At 38.7% G+C, this 20,397-nt stretch overlaps 1 protein-coding gene across 1 annotated transcript; it reads left to right on the plus strand.

Annotated features, from left to right (window-relative positions):
• The first annotated feature begins 14,218 nt into the window (after positions 1–14,218).
• On the plus strand, positions 14,219–16,339 carry LOC106654311 (zinc finger protein 260-like). The gene has a single exon (XM_014374108.2). It carries the CDS (start codon positions 14,338–14,340, stop codon positions 16,249–16,251), a length of 1,914 nt encoding a protein of 637 aa, XP_014229594.1. The 5' UTR covers positions 14,219–14,337; the 3' UTR covers positions 16,252–16,339.
• The last annotated feature ends 4,058 nt before the right edge of the window (positions 16,340–20,397 follow it).

A 20,397-nucleotide genomic window follows, 5' to 3' on the forward strand; every position in this document is an offset into this window, starting at 1 on the left:
CACCACTAGATGGCGTGTACCTTTATTGGTAAATCTACAAGTAGCAAAGCGAAAATAATTCCATTAATGTCTAAGCACAAGTTTCAAAAAGTATATAGGGGGGTTTCTTCTCTGTTAGAGGCAAATAATTGAAGCCATTATTACACACCGTTAGACGGCGAGTACCTTTATTGTTAAATCTACAAGTGACTAAGCGAAAATAATTATATAAGATAATGCACGGCGTTGAAAAAGTTTGTATTCATTATTCTATTTCGTGCCAAGAATCAAATTCGTAATAGACATTTGAATCGACGTTTTACATTTCAATGGTAGAAAAGTGAAGATAATTATTGAAATTGAGTTTGAATGGTCATTCGAAATCCGAAAAACTTTATCATCTGGCCAAAAACTAGCAATAACATGTCGAGCGTTTCTATCAGATCTCTGAATTTTTGTTTCGTTTGCGTCACATTTGACACGAATATATAGCAACAACCAATCTACAGACGGCCGATGCTGCGCCGCGCACAAGTGATGCCAGAAAGAGAGACACGGGAGGGGTAAGCGTACACAACAATGGCAGAGCATATACTCGGTTTACATAAATGATAACGACCGACAAAAATATACACGAACGCGATATATGCTACATGACAAGAGAGAGAGAGCGATCAAAGCCCGAATTCTCTGGTCTGTTTCACGCAGCTTAATATATGCACTGAAAATTCGTTCGCGTTCTCCGCATAGTATTCGCCTGACTCACACTCGCCTCTGACTCTCTCGCTCGCTCCGTGTTCATTGATGGGATGTAAATACGCGTCATTTATACGGCCCAGGCCACCTACCACCAGCCACCAGCTACCAGCTACCGCCACTGCACGCACGTACACACCCAGAATGTCAATGTTATTTTTGATAAATCGACGAAATATAATAACAGTCGCACGAAGCGTATGTTCGTACGCGCGCACCAGCACGTACTCTCTCACCGGTGCGCGTGCATATATATATATATATATGCGTGCAGGACGACGATGCAGATCATCGCACAAGTGGAGGTATCTGCAAATTCGTGGTAGAGAGATAAGCTCGAGAGCAGCAGAGGCAGCCCGGCGTAGCCACCGAGCGCGAAATAATGCATTAATAATCAGTGATTCCGGACGCGGCCGGGGTACCACCACCACCACCACGGGCTGCAGCTCTCGCACAGCTTCATCAATAGAGGCGCTTAAGTGATCAATCGCCGGGCGGTTTGACCTTTTTTTTTTATTTTATTTATTTTGACCGTGCGATTTCGTAGCTGGTTGACAATTATTTACTTTGTACGATTTTAATTGCGAATATGAGGAAAAAATGTGCTTTCTGTATAGTGAATAGCTAAAGTACCCTGATTGAAGCGTTATACAATTAATTTGATTTTAATACTTGCAGATTTACAGATCAAGGGTCAAAGTGAAATTAAATTTTTTGAAATATTCAAATTGTCTTTTGCATTGTCTTTGTGACTGCAAGACAGGGCTGAACATTTTTCAATCCCGTGCTTGGACTTATACAATTATTTTTATTCAGCCACTGGCAGATTTACAGATATAAAAGTATTCGCCATCTAAAAGTGGAGGCTTGAAATGTTATTATCGTATTTAAAGTGGTTGAAAATTAAAAGATTCGGAAACAATTAAATTGTCATTTTCGGGCTATTGATAATTATGAGCTCAATACCTCAAACTTCATTGTAACAAAAAAAGGCAGAAAGAAGCCTATATTTTTGATCATTTGGACATAATTACTGTTGAGCATTTCAACGAAGATAGATCTAATATATAGCGATCAGCTTGCTCGCATTGTACACACACAAATATATGTATGACTCATTTACCATATAAATAAAACCTGCTTTCTGCATTTGCATGCGTTTGAACTACGGCATAATTGACTGCTCCGTATACATAGTCGACACGGCACACACTAGAATTCGTCCTTACTCGCGTCACAAATGTTTACCCTTTTATACACCGACCGTATCGAAGCTCATCTCAGCTCTATCTGTGAACTTTTTTAGATACGCATTCGGTGATTGCGAGCGATAATAGCATACTAGAAATTTTACTTACAATTAGGATATACGTCGCATCTACAAATTCTTCTTTTAAAAACCCTGCTTCGACTTATACAATTATTTTAACTTTGCCACTTTCAGATTTTCAAATAAAGGTATACTTGCCATCTAGCGGTGTAATCTTGAAGGCCTTTGGAAATGTGAAACTTCTTTGCGGGTTTTTGTAAATGAATCGGAAATAATTTTGAAGCGCAAAAAAATTTCAATCCAAGCAAGTTATTTATTTGAATAACATAAAAAATCTGAATAATTTAATAGTAGACACGAATAAATATTGTGGATACATTAAGCGCCATCGCGTAAGTTTTGGCCTGCAACGGCCAAGCAAACACGATACAAATCCTCGTTCTTCAGGTTCTCGACGACCGTTTCGCAGCAGAGAATCGGCAGTCGGTAGCTCAACAGTTCCATCAAAGGATCCAGCGCCCAGTGCCGAAAAAATCGTCTGGAAATCATCTCGCACAGGCGTAAATCGCAAGCCGCTTTGCGCCTCCAGGGTAGATTCCAGAATTCGTACGAGCAGCCGAGGTAATCGGAATAAGCGAGTAGTTTCGCCGCCACTCTGGGTCGCAACTGGATCAAGTCGTGGAGCGACAGGCCCGGCTTTATCAACTTCGTTTTTGTTACTTTCACGAACCATCCGTCGTCGAGCAATTCTTCGAGGTCCGCCGACTTATTAAAAATTTGATCAGCGAAAAAGTCCATGACCGTGAGGGCATCGCTTCGGTCCAATTTGTATCCTCCGATCTGTAGACGCTCGACAACGATCAGAGCGACAGACGCCTGTCTCAATTTGAAAAATTCGAGCCCTCCCAATTCTTCGTCAAAGTGAATCTTAGCGGGAAAAATGAAGTTAGACAAATCAGCTCGACGATCCAGGATTAAATTAACTTTTTTCAGCGAGAGACCCGCCACGGCCAATTGCAGCGGTGTCCGACCCAAGTTGTCCCGGACGTCGACCCGTACCACCCGATTTACTTCTTCGTTGATCTCGAAGAATATCCGCATCAAGCAGTCGCTGTCGCGTCTTTTGCTAATAACGTGCAGAGGAGTCATGCCCTCGGAATCGGCCTGATTCGGATCGACGCCGTCACGTTTCAGCAGTAATTTGGTCAATCTCTTGTAACCGTTGGCCACGGCCAATTGTAGAGGCGTCCGGCCTAACTTGTCTCGGCTGTTGACCTCGACAGTTCGCTGGATATCGTCGCAGATCTCGAAGAACATCTCCGCCAAGTCCTCGTCATCGACGTATCTCTCACAGATGACGTGCAGAGGTGTCCATTCCTGCGTGGCGTTGGCTAGATTTGGATCGGCGCCGTTCCGCAGCAGCAATTCGACCATCTCCTTGTTGCCCTCCATGAGAGCCAAGTGCAGCGGTGCGTTGCCTCTCTTGTCCCGAACGTCGAGCTGGACGTCGTCGCGGATCTCGAATAATATCTTCGCCGAGACGTCGGCACCCTTGCCCTTCTTGCAAGCGATGTGCAGAGCCGTCGATCCTTCCACGTTGGCCAAATTCGGATCGACTCCGGCTCTCAGCAGCAATTCGGTCACTCGGTTCTGGCCGTACTGCACGGCGTAGTGCAGCGCCGAATTGGCCTTGCGGCCCTCGAGAAAGTTGGGATCCTGCCCGAACTCGAGGAATTTCTCGACGACGTCGTCGAGGCCGTACCTGCAGGCCACGTGAAAATGCGACAGTCCAGTGTCGTCGGTGTAATTCACGTCGAATCTGGCGTATATTTTAAATAAATCACGGACGACTCGATTCAAGTTGGGGAACCAGCAGAGTTTGAACAGATGATGCAGCGGTGTTGCGCGACGCGACGATGGCTCGACATCGGGCTCGTCCTCGTAGCCGCTGCCAACGATGAACCAGACGAGCGGCAGTTCTCTGAAGCCGGGCTTGCAGTTTACGTCGGTCTTCAGATCCTCGATGACAAGCCAGTCGATCTCTTCGGGCCGAAATATTCCTTGAATATCTAGTAATTGGCCGTCCCAATCTTTGATCGAGTCGTAGAGTCGATGGAGAAATTTAACTCGCTCTTCTTCGACTTGCCAATCGAAACTTTCTCGTAGGCTCTTTAAGATTTCCAAGTTTACCTTGCCGGGGCGATTTTTTCGTTCGGACGTGGACATCCTGTTTTTCGCACTCGCACAAAACGCAGAATTGCTTTAACTTTATTCGCAAGAATCACTAGCTACAACCGTCGATTCGAACTTGCTTTCTTGTTTACGCTACGGCTTCGTTATGTGTACTGACTGTACACATACACTACGATCTATTATAGATTCAGTGTGTATAAACATAAGCGTTATATCTACCTTATGTTTCGTTCAACCGATCTACTAACAGAGGCACATTAAAGTAAGCAACGGTGAGGTCAATTCGAAAATTACTTATTAAATGCATCGGCAGGTCCAAACGTCTTGCGGGAACGACTCTCGAACTACGCAGCCACCTTGTGTCTGGAATGGAAGCTCGAGGAAGTAAAAAGATAGGCTTGTTAATTACCCAAATTTTCATAATGCACTCTTACAATTGTGCTTCGAGTGATTTATAGAGTATAAGTTGAAAAAAATTAATAATTATTTAATTAATAAAATAATTCTTACTCGTAATTTTGATTATGTTATTTCAATTGCCATTTACAGTCGCAAGTGAGTTTGCTTTTTCCAAAGCTATACAAATACAATTCGATGATGGTTTGTATGAAAAATTCGATATTTTTTGTATGATTTTTGTATGAATTCAAACCATTTTTCGAATTGATGAGGGTAATATATATCACACAAATAATACGAAAATCATACAAAAAATATCGGATTTTTCATACAAACCATCATCGAGTTTGTATTTGTATAGCTTTGGAAAAGAGCAAATTCACTTGCGGCTGTAAATGGCACTTGAAATGACATAATCAAAATTACGAGTAAGAATTATTTTATTAATTAAAAAATTATTAACTTTCTTCCATTTACATTCAATAAATCACACGAAGCACAACAGTAAGACTATGTTATTGATTTTGAAAATTTGAGTAATCAAAGCCAATCTTTTTATTTTCTCGAGCTTCCATTTCAGATACAAGGTGGCTGCATAGTTCGAGAGTCGTTTCCACAAGACGGTTGTACCTGTCGATGCATTTAGCATATAGAATTGTGAATTCACCAGATTCTGTTTGCTGTAGAAGGAAAAAAAATAATTCGATGAGTGACAAAGTAGATCAATAATTTTCTGTCTTCGTAATATTTAAAAAAATACTTTTGAAGTAATATTATTATTTTCATGATTACGAAACATTAAGAATCAGTCTTTCGTACTTGCTTCGACAAAGCGTTGTCAAAATAGAATTTATGGAATACCCTCGAGTACCATAAAGTACCATTCATTCACCTCATAATGCAATTAAATTTTCTTATTTCACCGGACGTGGCATATAATGCACGTAAGCGAGTGTAAAGGAATCCGGGAAAACTCCTGGGCCGATTACGAGGCGTATATTACATGTATAGTGCACAGGCTATGCGAAGAAACAGTTCTCATCAAACAATTACATTTTAATTAATATTTCCTTCAGAGGTCTCGGGCCCGTTAAAGCGCAAAAAGTTTCGGCGCATCGAATTTATGATCGTTTTATCCATTATTACCCCTATCCCTATGCGCCCAAGCAGCCTAGCTCTCGCGAGGAAGCAAAATGGTGTTCGAGAGAGAAAAGGGGGTAGAGTATCCCGCCGCGCCGACTGATAATAATATAACGAACGACGGTGAATGACGAAGAAATTTTGCAAAATTCCTATAATTCAAGAGAGAGAGAGAGAGAGAGAGAGAGAGAGAGATTCCTTATTACGACTTTCAACGAGCTGGTGCAGCCCGCCGCATTGTTGAGACTTGCTTGCAAGAAAAGTATAATTTCATTTCGCTGAATATAATAGAGATGTAGAAGCGATAATATAAATTGAAAGCTTGTATAAAGTATGCAATCGAAGCATCTTCCTTTTCATAAACTTTAACTCTAAAATCTGTCTCTAAAATCAATGATGAACGATTTATAATTTTCTCTTATACAAATCCATTTATACGTAGTGAAGTTTAAAGATATCTTGAAAAGTCTTTTACCAAAGAAATGTGTTCATATCAGATGACTCAGAAGGTTAAAGTATATATGTTACCGGCAAAACCTGCAAAAACAAAAATGCCTAAAATTTTAGGCAAAAACCGCAATGCCTAAAAAAGTATAGGAAATTCCTAAATTTCTTAGGCAAAGCCCGCAATGCCTAAGCAATTTTAGACAAAACCTGCAATGTCTAAAAAATGTTAGGCATTACTGTATAAACAATATCACGTTAGTATCCGATTAGTCAGCATCTAAGCCGGACTTATTTGTTAGTTTTGTTTATAACCCAATATGGATACAAGCTTATACTTTCACTAGTTACTTAACTTAAAATAAAGTAAAAATGGAGATTGAAATCGATAATTGGAAAAATCAGTTTGTCGCCGAGGCTAACGAAAAAGAACATTATAAATGTTATAAATACCGAATTATCTCCAAGATCAAACCAGGTAGTAGCATTAAATACTAGTGTACCACTTGAAGATGTCTTTGATATCATTCAAGCCGTGTATATTGCGACCGGACATGGTGGGCGCGATAGGCTTTTGAAAGAAACATCGATCAAGTATTCCAACTTTACAAGAGAATTGATTGAGTTATACTTAAAAATGTGTGAAGTCGGTCACCAGAAAAAAATAAAGAGAAGGGGGTTGGTATCCAAACCAATTTTTCATTCAGAAATGAATAGTAGATGCCAGATGGACTTAATTGACTTTCAATCATAAAGTGTCGATCGGTTTAAGTTGATAATGGTATACCATGTAATGCCGGAACTGGCATTATCTGTTGGGCCGCCTTGACGAACCATCGTCGACTTGCCGAGTGTGTAGTTAGTTATAAGAATCGTTATTAATAATTGTATTTTGAATATGATTTCATGTGAGCGCCAAGTGTGAAAGAATAGAACGTAAACACGCGTATACGTTGAGATACTAGAGCGTACATATGAACAGGAGAGGAGAGTCGAAGATTTGCCTTGAGAGCGAACGGAGCTCGAGTGTGAGAGTTGAGCGCGACATCCTGGGGGATGTCTAGGTCGGATTGACGAGTACCGCGCGGCTAGTAAGATCCTACGTCGCCGGAGTAAAGAGTGCGAGGGCCGGTGCGAGTCGATCCGAGTGCGCGAGAGAGAACCAGCGAATCCAACGGCCGAGCAGACCACAAGGACAACCAAGGGTGGATCTGGACCAGGAGAAGATCTCGACATCGTGTGGTGAGTCGGGCGGCCCAGATCTTAGTCGTTGTATTTGTGAGTCGTACGCGCCGACGCGCCCACCAGGGCTACGATCGTTGCGTCTGCCGTCGACCGGGTATTCGGGTACTCTCTGAGGCCGTGTGTATTGTTTGTTTTATACGAATAAACCTGGTAGTTGTTATTGTTATATGGAGTGTTTGATTCTTAACGGGTGTGTGAGTGTACAGAGCTTTCCTTTCCCGTATTGCATGAAGCTTACGGGTAGGCCCCGGACGTGCAGAACGGATCCACAGAGCCAAGGGACACACGTAACCGACGAGGTACGTCGGGGTGAGATACGAGGTTACAACCATGACCATTCGATGCAATTTGTAGTTCTGAATGCATTAAAAACAAAACTTTTGTATTCAAATAAATGCGTATTTTTTGACTTTACATTAATTTTTTACTTAAAATTATTAGCTCGCAGTAATGCCTAAAATTTGGGAATTGTGGGTTTTGCCTAAAAAATTATAGGCATTGCGGACAATGCCTATAAGTTCACATATTTCTGTGGTTTTTGCCTAGGCAAAAGTCACTTTTGCCTAAAAGCGGGTTTTGCCGGTAACATATACACGAAGGAAAAGTAGTACGAGTTGGATGTAAGGATACATGTACAAAAGTCCTGCAATATAGAAAAGTCAAAAGTTTCATTATATACGCCGAGAGGAAGACGACGGTATATATAAAATACACTAACACACGAAGAGCAGCAGCTAGTCCGGGATGTCTTTCAACCATATAAGATGCGTTTCGTCGCTCGTGACGCACAAGGAACTTGTGTCTGCGTGCGTATGCGCATCTGCGAGCTTGCGCGCGTGGAGATCTCAGCAGCTTTTACAAGAAGTCAAACTATAGGGGGGGTGGGAAAGAGCTAAGAAGAAGAGACAGCGGTGTACATACACGCAGGCTCTCTACTCCATTCAGAGAGAGAAAGAGAAAGAGCTAAGCTAGTAGTTAGCTAGCTAGCTGCAGGGCTTATCAGATATATGGAAAGGACCAAGAATTCGCGTTGAAACATTCCAGCGCAGCGCAAGCGTCGATCGAGAGCTGTGTTGTGCTGTGCCGTGGCGCCTGCTCGAGGCTATCACCGCATGCGGCCGTGCATACGCAGCCTGCCTGAGTCTCTGGGCTCTCGACGCGATGCAGTCTCCGAGAGAGAAACTGGCCTGGGGCGCATCGCGTGGTCAGAGGATTCCCTGGCTTTTCTTCGCCGCTGCTGCTGCTGCTAAGCTGGCTGCTAAGCTTCTCGAGCTCGTCGCGCGGCCTGTGTACTGCTATACGCAAGTTTCCGTGTGCGCTATATATGGTATTATATACAAGCTCCGCAGAGGTGGTCCAGTTACGCCTGATGCAAGTGACAAGTATATAAGACGCGTGAATAGCTCGCGCGTTTCGACTCGGAAGCGCGAGAATGTCTCTATAGCGAACATCTTTATTATAGTTTACGTTACTTTGGCTTGACTATGTTGTACGTCGATACTTACAAAGTGCAAAATAAATGATCGAGCATGAGGTTTCAGCTAATGTGCTTTTGTAAAGACTTTTTTAATGAATTTTGTAGAATTTTGAGACGATTGGAATTATTGTCTTTTTTTTATTCTAATAACTTTGAAGTTTGAGTATTCTTCTTTAGTAGAAATACTCAACATTAATAATGATGATCTAATGAGCAGAAATTACCATTTGCCATCCATTAAATAATTTTAATCACGTTCGTAATCGTAATTACAAAATTAATTTAGAATTTTAGATTGTTTCAAATGTTATAATAATGATTAATTAACTGATAAATCGGTAACTTAATTGTAAACAGTAGGATCATGCACGATTTTGACATAGTCCCTTGACATACTAATTATGTTTATAGAAAAATGAATTAGTTTAAATATTGTCTTTCCCGATGAAACAAGCCATAATACCAAAAGATAAAATTTATTTATTCAAATTTCCGTGGTACTAAATAAGAAAATTTATCGTTCAATTTAGTCAACAAAATGGATAAAAGTGAGAAGAAAATCGAACAAATTTTCTCACAAGATAATTCAAGCGAACACGACATTGTTGTTTCAGATGTCAAACAACACATTAGTGATATTCGTCCGGAAGAACTTACTGTAGAATCAAGCATGTTAAAAAATAGAGACACAATTCACAATGAACCAAAAAATTACTCATGTGACAAGTGCAAACAGAAATTTGAGTTTAGAAGTCATTTGAGTCGACACCAAATATTGGTACATAAAGGCCACAATGATTTTGAATGCGATCAGTGCGAAAAAAAATTCGTGAAAAAGTCAAGTTTGATTACACACAAAAATTAGTTCACAAAAATCGCGAAGATTTGACGTGCAACAAGTGCGAGAAGAAATTTGAAAATAAATCGACTTTACTCAAGCACAACAAAATATTTCACGAAGTTTTCAAAGATTATTTATGTGAAAAGTGCGCGAAGAGATTCGGAAATAAACAAAGTCTGCTCGCTCACATAAAGGCAGTCCACGAAGGTCGTAAAGATTTCGCTTGCGACAAATGCGAGAAGAAATTTACACGAAATTCGAGTTGGCTCTTCCACCAAAAAACTGTACACGAAGGTTGTAAAAATTTTGAATGCTATAAGTGCGAGAAGCTATTTGGAACAAAGGCGTATTTGCTCATCCACCAAAGGACAGTCCACGAAGGACACATAGACTACGCATACGACAATTGCGACAAGAAATTTACACAAAAATGTCATTTACTTTTTCATCAAAGGACAGTCCACGATGATCCCAAAGATTACACATGTGATAAGTGCGAAAAAAAATTCACACGTAAAGTTAATTTGCTTTTGCATCAAAATACAGTCCACGAAGGACGCAAAGATTACGCATGCCACATGTGCGAGAAAAAATTTGTACAAAAAGGTAATTTTCTAACCCACGTAAAGACAATACACGAAAGTCGCAAAGATTACACATGCGATGATTGTGAGAAAAAATTTGGATATAAACAGGCTTTGGTTCTACACCAACAGAATGTCCACGTAAGTGGAAAAGATTACGAATGCAACAAGTGCCAGGAGAAATTCGCACACAAAACGTATTTGTTCAACCACCAAAGGACAGTACACGAAGGTCGAAAATATTTCGCATGCGACGAATGCGAAAAGAAATTTGGAAAAAAATGGAATTTGCTCAGACACCAAAGAGAATTACACGAGGGTCGCAAAGATTACGCATGTGACATGTGCGAAAAGAAATTTGGACAAAAATCATATGTGATCGTTCACCAAAAATCAGTACATGAAAATAGCAATAATTTTGCATGCGACAAGTGCGATAAAAAATTTGGACGAAAATCGCATTTGCTCTCACACCAAATGATAGGTCACGAAGGTCGCAGAGATCATGTATGCGAAAAGTGCGAGAAAAAATTTGTACATAAGCAGCATTTGATTTACCACCAAAGGACAGTACACAAAGGTCAGAAAGATTTCGCGTGCGAAAAATGCAAAAAGAAATTTGAACAAAAATCGCATTTGCTCTACCATCAAAAAACAGTCCATGAGAAGGTGGTACCGGTTACGCACGACACAGTTGCAAGAAGAAATTATGATTGACAATTGTAAATATGTATAGATATACTTATGCAGATATTTTTCATTTATTTTTAATAAAAAATGTGCCGTAATAATTGAGTCCTATTCCCGATATCAACTATCATTACACCATTGTACCCTGAAGTTGTGGTATTTTTAAATTCAGCGCATATTTACTTGATTTTTTCGGCTATACTTGGTTTCTGCAGAACTTCATGGAACGATCAGCCAAAAAAAGTTTTTTTGAATAGAGCAAGCGTTTATTTGTCTACTGAATTTTTGATAAACCTTGAGTGATGGTACGTTACCCCTAATTGATCAAACACATGTTAGTAAAAAATGTTGATACATTTGCTGACAGATTAATTATTTCTTCTACAAGAAACGTGATCGGTAATAACAATATGTTTTATTAGAAAAAACCAACGAAGAAACCATTTCATAATCCAATTTAAAACAAACATTTTTTCTAAATTTCTTCGAAATAAGTAAAATTTCTCACTAATCGTTTTCTAATTGCGTGAGCGTCAAATGACAGTTAAACGAAATTGAATTTCATTAAGGTTATATTTTACACAATTTTAGTGGAAAATCAATCAATCAGTGCTGATTTATTTTTTTGCATAAACGACCCAAAAATGCATAAAAATGCAGTAATAATGTAGTAACTTTAAGAAAAAAAATGAATTAATATGATTTCATATTCAAATTTAAACATCACTGATTTTACTTGCGTTAATTGTTCAAAAAATACAAGAAAATTCAATCATAATTAAATTTTGTTCCCACCGTTAGATGTAGATTACCTTTGTTTGTAAATCTGCAAGTAGCAAAGTCCAAATAAATGTATAAATCAAAACAAAGTCTGTGATGAAAGTATCGTTTGACTTTTTGTAATAGTATTGCAGCCAAAACAGTGAGAGATTTTCCAGTGGGATTCTTGAAATAGCGCACCGAGCTCCAATTTCGCTGCGCGACGATGACGAGTACATTTTCTCTGCGTATTGCGATACGTATTTTCTACTCTCGTGATAAATGAGTCGCGCCTTCATCCTCTGCCGCGCGCTCTCGTATCCCTCATAACGCAATATTCACGTTGTCATCTGATTTTCAGAGCTCGCGTGTAAAGGCAAAGGGGGTTATATAGGTAGGTTGAGTGTTTCTGGAGCAAAACAATGGACCGCGGAGCTTTTCAGACTCTGATTGATACGATTCCGTTTGCTCTTTGAGTGCGACGAGGAAAACAAAAAAGGTGCTGCACATTTCATACTTTTGAGTGTATCGTTGTTGGGTTGAATTGAAAAGAAAACGTGTGAAATGAGATCGATTTATTTCTTTCCTTTGGTTACTAAAAAGTATACTTATAACAAAGTAAACAACTTTTTACCAGATAACTGCAAAAAAAGTCTCGATTCTCAGTGGTAAAAATTCCCAACATTAATAATGGCATATCTATACATTACTATTAATTCGTTTGTTTTTGACGATTTTTTTTTTTTTTTGATAATTATGTTACTGACATTGAAACGCATTGTGAATGATAATTTGAATCTTTCAAAAAATTTAGACCAATTTCCAATCTCACTACATATCAGTCATTACAAACGATAATACTTTAGGCCATCACCACTTGATGTCGAGTACCTTCATTTGTAAATCTGCAAGGGGAAAAGTTAAAATAACTGTATATAAAATAAATAGATTTATTTCTTAAGACAACTTTGAATCGTAAAATTAATTTAATAATCTCATGTTATCGATTTAATTGCTGTATTAAATTAAAAGGTTAAAATGTAAAATATTAAAAATAAATATTACTTTTGTGTTTAAATAGTAATTTGCACGAATTTCACCTTGTCGAAAATTGGTCATGCAGACTGTCCAGTTCGGATAGTACTTTCATGTCCAAGAAATTCTTTCGCCGGTCAAAGACTACCCATAAAGTATTGAGCATCCCACACTCTGAAAACCTCTCCGCAACAACCAAAGGAGAGTCGACTAAAATATCAACAAAAAATTACTTATTCGAAATTGAAGGGTCATTTCAATACCCGTGGTAGCCGACAAGTATATACATCAAATTCACAGTTCAGCAAGTTGCTACTGCGCTGTGCACATCGAGCTTTGCCCGCCGCGGCTCTTCGCGTGAAATGCCCACCTATACCTACTACTACTACCCTGGGCATTCGCGTGAAATGCCCACCTATACCTACTACTACTACCCTGGGCATTCGCGTGGGCTTGGCGCTGCACGAAACGAATCTGAAATACAGCAAAACGAATTTATTCATGAAAACAAGTCAAAGAGTGTATAAATGCAAGCTTGGCAATACATACGAAATCTCCCTGCGTTTTCTGTTGGAATATAATGGCGGCGGGGGTGAATACATTAAAATTGTATGTATATTGACGCAGCAGCAGCTCGAGCCCTTTCCTTTTAAATTACACGCGCGCTGGCACAACACTTTGAACTCGACCTAGAATCGGCACAACGCAGAGCAGTACAGCAGAGTCCCCGCCGCAGCAGCAGCAGCACACAGATGTATACTCGCGATAGCCCGAGCAATAATGAACTTTACTTTCTTAAACAGCAGAACCTGTGGATTCTCTTCTCGTGTCTTTGCATTTAATCGAGGATGGAGGACTTATTTATTATTATTTTTTTTTCTCTCTCTCTTTATAACGTTGTATTCCACTTTTTCGACTTGAATTTGATCAAGACGGCCGAGCCAGTAGAGTCGCGAGTAAATATTTTTTCATATAATGCAGCTATCTCTGCATATTCATAATCATTTCACTTTCAACAACATGCATTTGAATGATAATTTGTACAAATGTTTAAAAAACTATTTTACAAGAATATTGACAAAATATGGAAGAAGTAGAAATGTATGAATTTATGCTCGTGTCTATAAATCTATGTACAACTCAAAGTCAAGAGGCATCTATACGACAAGTCAATGCTTATTGAACTGCACCCAAACGCCCTTAGATATTTATACTACTGTAAAAAATTTCAGATATTTTATTCCGAATTCGTGAATCTCACATGAATTTTAATTTATATATGTATGTAGCATAAGTATCGTCTTACATTAGTAGCCGTCAACAAACGGCACAGTTGTCAACTCGATTGATTCTGATGTTCAATATACACAAACATACACATATCTTACACACGAAAATATATATGTATGATCGGTTTCAATCAGTTATCCATAGTCAATTGTGAGATGTACATTTCAAATTTTTTGGAATCCGCAGTTGTGTAAGTTCAAGTAGTAAAATATTCAATAGAAATTGAAGAACAACAATGATGGATAAAATCAAAGAAATTGACTATGCTTGCGACTCGCGACCAGAAACATTTAAAAGAGAAGATCATTTGGCTACAAAAATCAAATCAGTTCGCCAAGGACGAAAAACTTATCTGCGCAATGTAAGCAAAAAGACTTTGGCAAAAGTATTCGATGTAACACACAACCAAAAAACTATTCAGAAAGGAAATAAAGCAGTTCAGGAAAGACGAAGGCACTACGAGTGTAATGTGTGTCAAAAATCATTTTCACTTCAGCAAAACCTAAATAAACACCTAAAAGTAGTACATCAAGGACAAAAGAATTACGAGTGCGACGTGTGCCACAAAAAATTTTCAGATCGTAGCAACTTGAAGACGCACCAAAAAACAGTTCATGAAGGACGAAGGGACTACGAATGCGACGTGTGTCAGAAAAGATTCACAGAGAAGACTTCTTTGCAAATACACATAAAAGTAGTTCATAATAAACAAAAGGACTACGAGTGTGACGTGTGTCAAAGAACATTTTCGAGTAAGAGCTACATGAAGATACATAAAAAAGTAGTTCACGATAAACAAAAGGACTACGAGTGTGACGAGTGCCACAAAGTATTTTCACAGCAAGGCAACTTGAACATACACGTAAAAACGGTTCATGACAAACAAAGGGACTACGAGTGCGACGTGTGCCAAAAATCATTTTCACTTCAGAGCAACTTAAATAAACACCTAAAAGTAGTTCATCAAGGACAAAAGGATTACGAGTGCGATATGTGCCACAAAACATTTCCGGATCATAGTCACTTGAAGATGCATCAAAAAACTGTTCATGAAGGACGAAGGGACTACAAATGCGACGTGTGTCAAAAAGCCTTTTCAGGTTCAAGCAGTTTAAAAGAGCACCAACGATCAGTTCATGAAGGACGAAGGAATCATAAATGTAACGTGTGCGAACATGGATTTACACGTTCGAAACATTTGGAAAGACACCGAAGAACTGTTCATGAAGGACAAATGGACTACGTTTGCGAAGCGTGCCCAAAAGTATTTTCACGTTTGGGAAATTTGAAAGAACACCAAAGATCAGTTCACCAAGGACCAAAGGACTACAAATGCGACAACTGCCAAAGGGCGTTTGCATCAAAACAGAGTTTAATCTATCATCATAAAGTAGTTCACGACGAACGAAAGAACTACGAATCTGACGTGCGCCACAAAGCATTTTCACAGCTAGGCATTTTGAAGAAACACAAGAAAACAATTCATGAAGAACAGAAAGACTACGAGTGCAACGTATGCCAAAAATTATTTTCAAGTTCGAGCAATTTGAAAGCACACCAAAGATCAGTTCATGAAGGACGAAGGGACTACGAATGCGACGTGTGTCAGAAAAAATATTCACGGCATAGCGACTTGAAAAAACACATAAACACAGTTCATGACAAACAAAAGGGCTACGAGTGCGAAGTGTGTAAGAAAAATTTTTTTCAAAGGGGAGACTTGAAAAGACACCAAATAACAGTTCATGAAGGACAAAGGGATTTTGTGTGCGACCTGTGCCAAAAAGCGTTTACAACAAATAAGTTTTTATCAATTCATCAAAAAAAAATTCATGCAAGCCAAAAAGCGTTTGAAACCAATCATTATTTGACAGATCTACACGGAATGGTTTACGAAGGAGACGATGAATGCAACGCGAGTCAGGAAGTATTTTCAGAACAGAGCAACGAGATCGAGCACCAAAAATTAATAAATGAAGAACAAATAAAATATGTCCCAGAAGTATATAAAGACAACTCGTTGAACTTCAAATTAACTGATCATGACGAGCAAAGTTACTTCGAAACACATAACGTTTTTCGAAAAAAGTTTTTCAAAGGCCAGAAGGGCTATGTAAGCGATGTTATGTCTAAACGTTACGAGTCTTAATTTTAGATTCGAGTTGTATGAATGAACTAATTGTCAAAAGTTATTGGAGGAGACATATACACCTTGAAATCCTTTTTATTTTATTTAATAAAAAATAGACCTAAAATATAAATTGATATTGGTCAACTTTGAGGATTCTTACCAACTCTTTGAAAAAATATTTTCAACCCTACATACTGGAAAAAAGTCTCTAAATTTACAGGAGGTAACGGTGACTTGGAAAATTTCAAATTAAATTGTATGTCTATGTATCGAAACATTCAAGTTGAACCAATGATCTGTTCAAGTTCCTGGAGCGCTCTATTTGTTTGTTTATTGCGACAATCCCTACGGTCGCTACCTCAGATGAAGTGTTAGTACCATTAAAAGTCTATGCGTGACTATAATTGAGAGAATATTCTAATAAAGTGAAAAAAAATTTTTTAAAAATATCAGCTTCATGCAAATATTATGGTTTTAGGACCATAGGGATTGCAAACAAATAGAGCTCTTCAGGAACTTAAAAAGGTTATTAGTTCAACTTTAATGATATGATACATAGGCATACAATTTAATTTGAAATTTTCTAAGTCAAGGGTACGTCCTGTAAATTTCGAGACACTTTTCCAGTATGTAGGGGTAAAAATATTTTTTTTAAAGGGTTAGTAAGAATCCTCAAAGTTGGAAAATATCAATTTATATTTTAGGTCTATTTTTTATTAAATGAAATAAAAAGGATTTTAAGGTGTATGTGTCCCCTTAATAGAGACTAAGTTTTATTGTTTATTATACTGTAATTCATTGTAAGAGCGAATTTTAGTTTTTAATGCATACGTAATTATGTGTAAGTTAACATTAGAAAAAAAATGAAAACTTTATAACGTAAATATTGATTTCGGTCTAAAATTGACTACGTGTTATTAACAACGTTAATGTATAAACTGTAGCTCAGGGTTTGAGTGTAAGTCAGATTTTTAACTCACTATTTTGCGGCAGTGCTCCAGACAGTGTGTAACCTTGCCCTACGCAAATAAAATGTATGCAGAAATGTATTGATTATGAATAGAACTGTATAATCATGAAATATATTTCTTTGCTCGTGGTCAGTACATATAAATGATCTTACTTATTTCGGGCCCGACCCTAGCCAAGGAACAGCATCAGTGAAAAGTACATTATACATACGTCATACACACATCTTGTGCGCTAAAAACTATTAAGGCGCCTCGGATAGTTGTTATAACGAAAAGATAATTAAGATACCGAGTAAGAGAGAATACAAGAGAGAGAGAGATATATCTCGAGACTCTGCAGTCAACGTGCTGGCGCACGAAAGTGCATAATATTTTGCTTTGCGGCACAAATCGTATGCAGAGGCACATGCGATATCAGTCGTTAGGGAGTCACACAGTTGCTCGTCTTTGGAGGCATATACTACACACGGAGTGTCTAGTGAAACAGTCATTGTTGTCGAGATTTATTCGCAAACATGCACAAACTTCAGCAAAGTCGCGACGTGTGTTTGAAATGATACAACGCGACAAAGATACTGCGTTATTATACAGAATCTTATTACACGTTTTTTCAACTTGACCTGCAAAAACAATACTAATTTTTTGTCAACTTCATTTCAATAATAATATTATTATCACAGGTAATAAGTTTTCAGATGAGTAATCGATAATGTATTGATAAAAGAAAACAGCTAGTGTCTCTCTCTTTATTTGATCAATTTCGTACTTCAGCAATTTTAAAAGCACAAAAAGTGGACACTTAGAATCCGAGCCAGAAGCGATTAATATGCGGCTCTTCAAATGCGAACGAGTGATACGTTCCTCGAGAGTCGACGGGCTTTATTCCGAAACGGACATTAAAAGCCATAGGTCGTTTAGCAACAAACGTCAGCTATACAGCGCAGCGGCAAAATCTGCACATCATATCGCGCTCGCAGGGATGAGACTCGTAGGGTCGTGGCACGTACACATACACAGGCGTCAGGGCGTTTCCCAATCGACTAATTAACAAAAAACGAAGGAGCAGCAGCAGCAGCATCGCCAGTACAGTCGGTGGTCATTAATCATATTCGTGCATATAACGCGCATGCGAGGGCCGAAGAGTATAACTATGAAATCGTAGTGCAAGTACGAGTATGAGTGGTAGATATAATATAACCCTTGTAATATCGTGGATCGTGTGTATCGAGGTTCAAAGTTCAAAAACGTAGAGATTGGCGCGACTGCCTACATAACGATTTATCAGGAAATCTCGAGAGCTAATCACCTGGGAATGGTCGATGAATCGCTACGCGCGCATCGATGTATCGATAATTTCTTTGAGGCTAATAATGTTAAACTGCGCGGTAGTATCAATTAAACGTTTTTAGAGTTCACAAATACGAACTCTCTCTCTCTCTCTCTCTCTCACTTTTTCTCCGTAATCGATCTCGGCTAAATTTCGATATAGTCTGAGCTATATTCGAAGGTTCCGTTGGCCTACGGATAATAATCCAGCGCGCACAGGCCCTTGGCTAAACGACGAGAACTAGGGAAATTAATACTTATTAAAAATTTATATATTATATAGAGTCATCATTCACACACCTAGATAGGACTATATGCAATATATAAAAGACCTTTTTTGCTTAATCTCAAAAGCAGAGAAGTATCTGGTGCGAGGTATTTTATGAATTGGTTGCAGCGGCAACAGCAGCAACAGCACCTTTATTATATAGCCGAAGAATAATTTTCGGAGGCGAAAGATGCGGTCGTCGCGTCGGCGCCCGTATATATGTATACAAGTCCACGCGCGCGCGAGTCCCAGCCTATTTTCTTTTCTCGGAATAAAATCTCGTGGGTCTTGCTCTTTCACTCTCTGCGCATCGAAAAAGTTAATCGTAATTGCCTCTCGCAGCACGCGTATATAACATATATCGATGCGGAGTCGAGTCGAGCCGAGTGGTGAGCTCAAGACGAGAGACGTCAGTATAAGTAAGTGCAATTTTGGGTGTGTTTGTGTGTGAGTGTGTGTAACAAAAATTGCTACGCGCAGCGTTGACGTATATTCGATATATGCGCGCGAGCCATTCGTGATTTATTATATGTGCCAGTCTCGTGACGATAAGAACTGCGCTGCAGTAGACCGTGAGGTTCTGACGCTACTGAAAAAATTTCAAAACCAATTATCGATGTAAGTTTGAGGGGTTGCATTAGAAAAATAGAAAATTAGAAGAGCACTCGAGGAGGAAGTAATTGCGGGCTAATTATTACTTATTATCAGATAAAAAGATCACAATTTCTTTTTCTCTAGTTGGTTACCTTGAGTGCGTGGGTGGAGTAACGCATTTTTTCAAATTCTTGTAAGCACTCTAAGAGCTGTCTCAGAAAATCACCAGACAATTTAAATTTTTGTTATATTTTTTCAATAAAATGTTAAATACTTGATCGAATGCGAATTCCAAACTCGTAGGTAGCAACCAACGATATGGCAATGGTAATTTCGAGTAACCCTTTTATATCATAATAAGCAGGTGTTTAAAGTAACTACCTGTATCTTACGCAGATCAAGATCGAAAGTAATAAAATTATTTCGATCGAGTCTTTATTTAACCCCACGATATTGCTTGTACCTTATTTTGGTGCAAATTTCTCTCTATCTCTCGTTCTTATATTTTTCACTGTTTGTTGTACACACACAAAAATGTCATGGAGTATGAGTTGTACATAATTATAATAATCACAGTACGAAAGCTCGTAAATAGTAAAAACGTAAAACAACAATAGTTGCGTTATTTCCACTTTACGATCAAAAGCTTCTCTAAAGGCACTTTTACGTACGTGTGGGTGCGGATAAAGACAGAGAAAGAGCAAGGAAAGAGACGAGATAGCGAGAAAGAAAGTGGAACGAGCCAAACCGAGCGATTTAATAATTAAATTCAAAAAATGCGTATAAGCGCTCGAAACGTGGAAAAAGACGAGCATATATGAGCGCGCGAATCAGTCTATATATACGTGCTGAGCAGCAGCCACGCGGCAGCTGCATACAAGCATCTCTGCGTATATAAACGCGGACCTATATAATTATACCTACGGTCCTTCTCTTTCTCGTCAATCGTCTGCTTATAATAATGTAACTCGTTTTTCTCTTCTCTCTCTCTCTATATATATATAT

This window comes from Trichogramma pretiosum, unplaced genomic scaffold (genome assembly GCF_000599845.2).
Source record: "Trichogramma pretiosum strain Unisexual culture from Peru unplaced genomic scaffold, Tpre_2.0 scaffold94, whole genome shotgun sequence".
NCBI classification, from domain to species: Eukaryota; Metazoa; Arthropoda; class Insecta; order Hymenoptera; family Trichogrammatidae; genus Trichogramma; species Trichogramma pretiosum.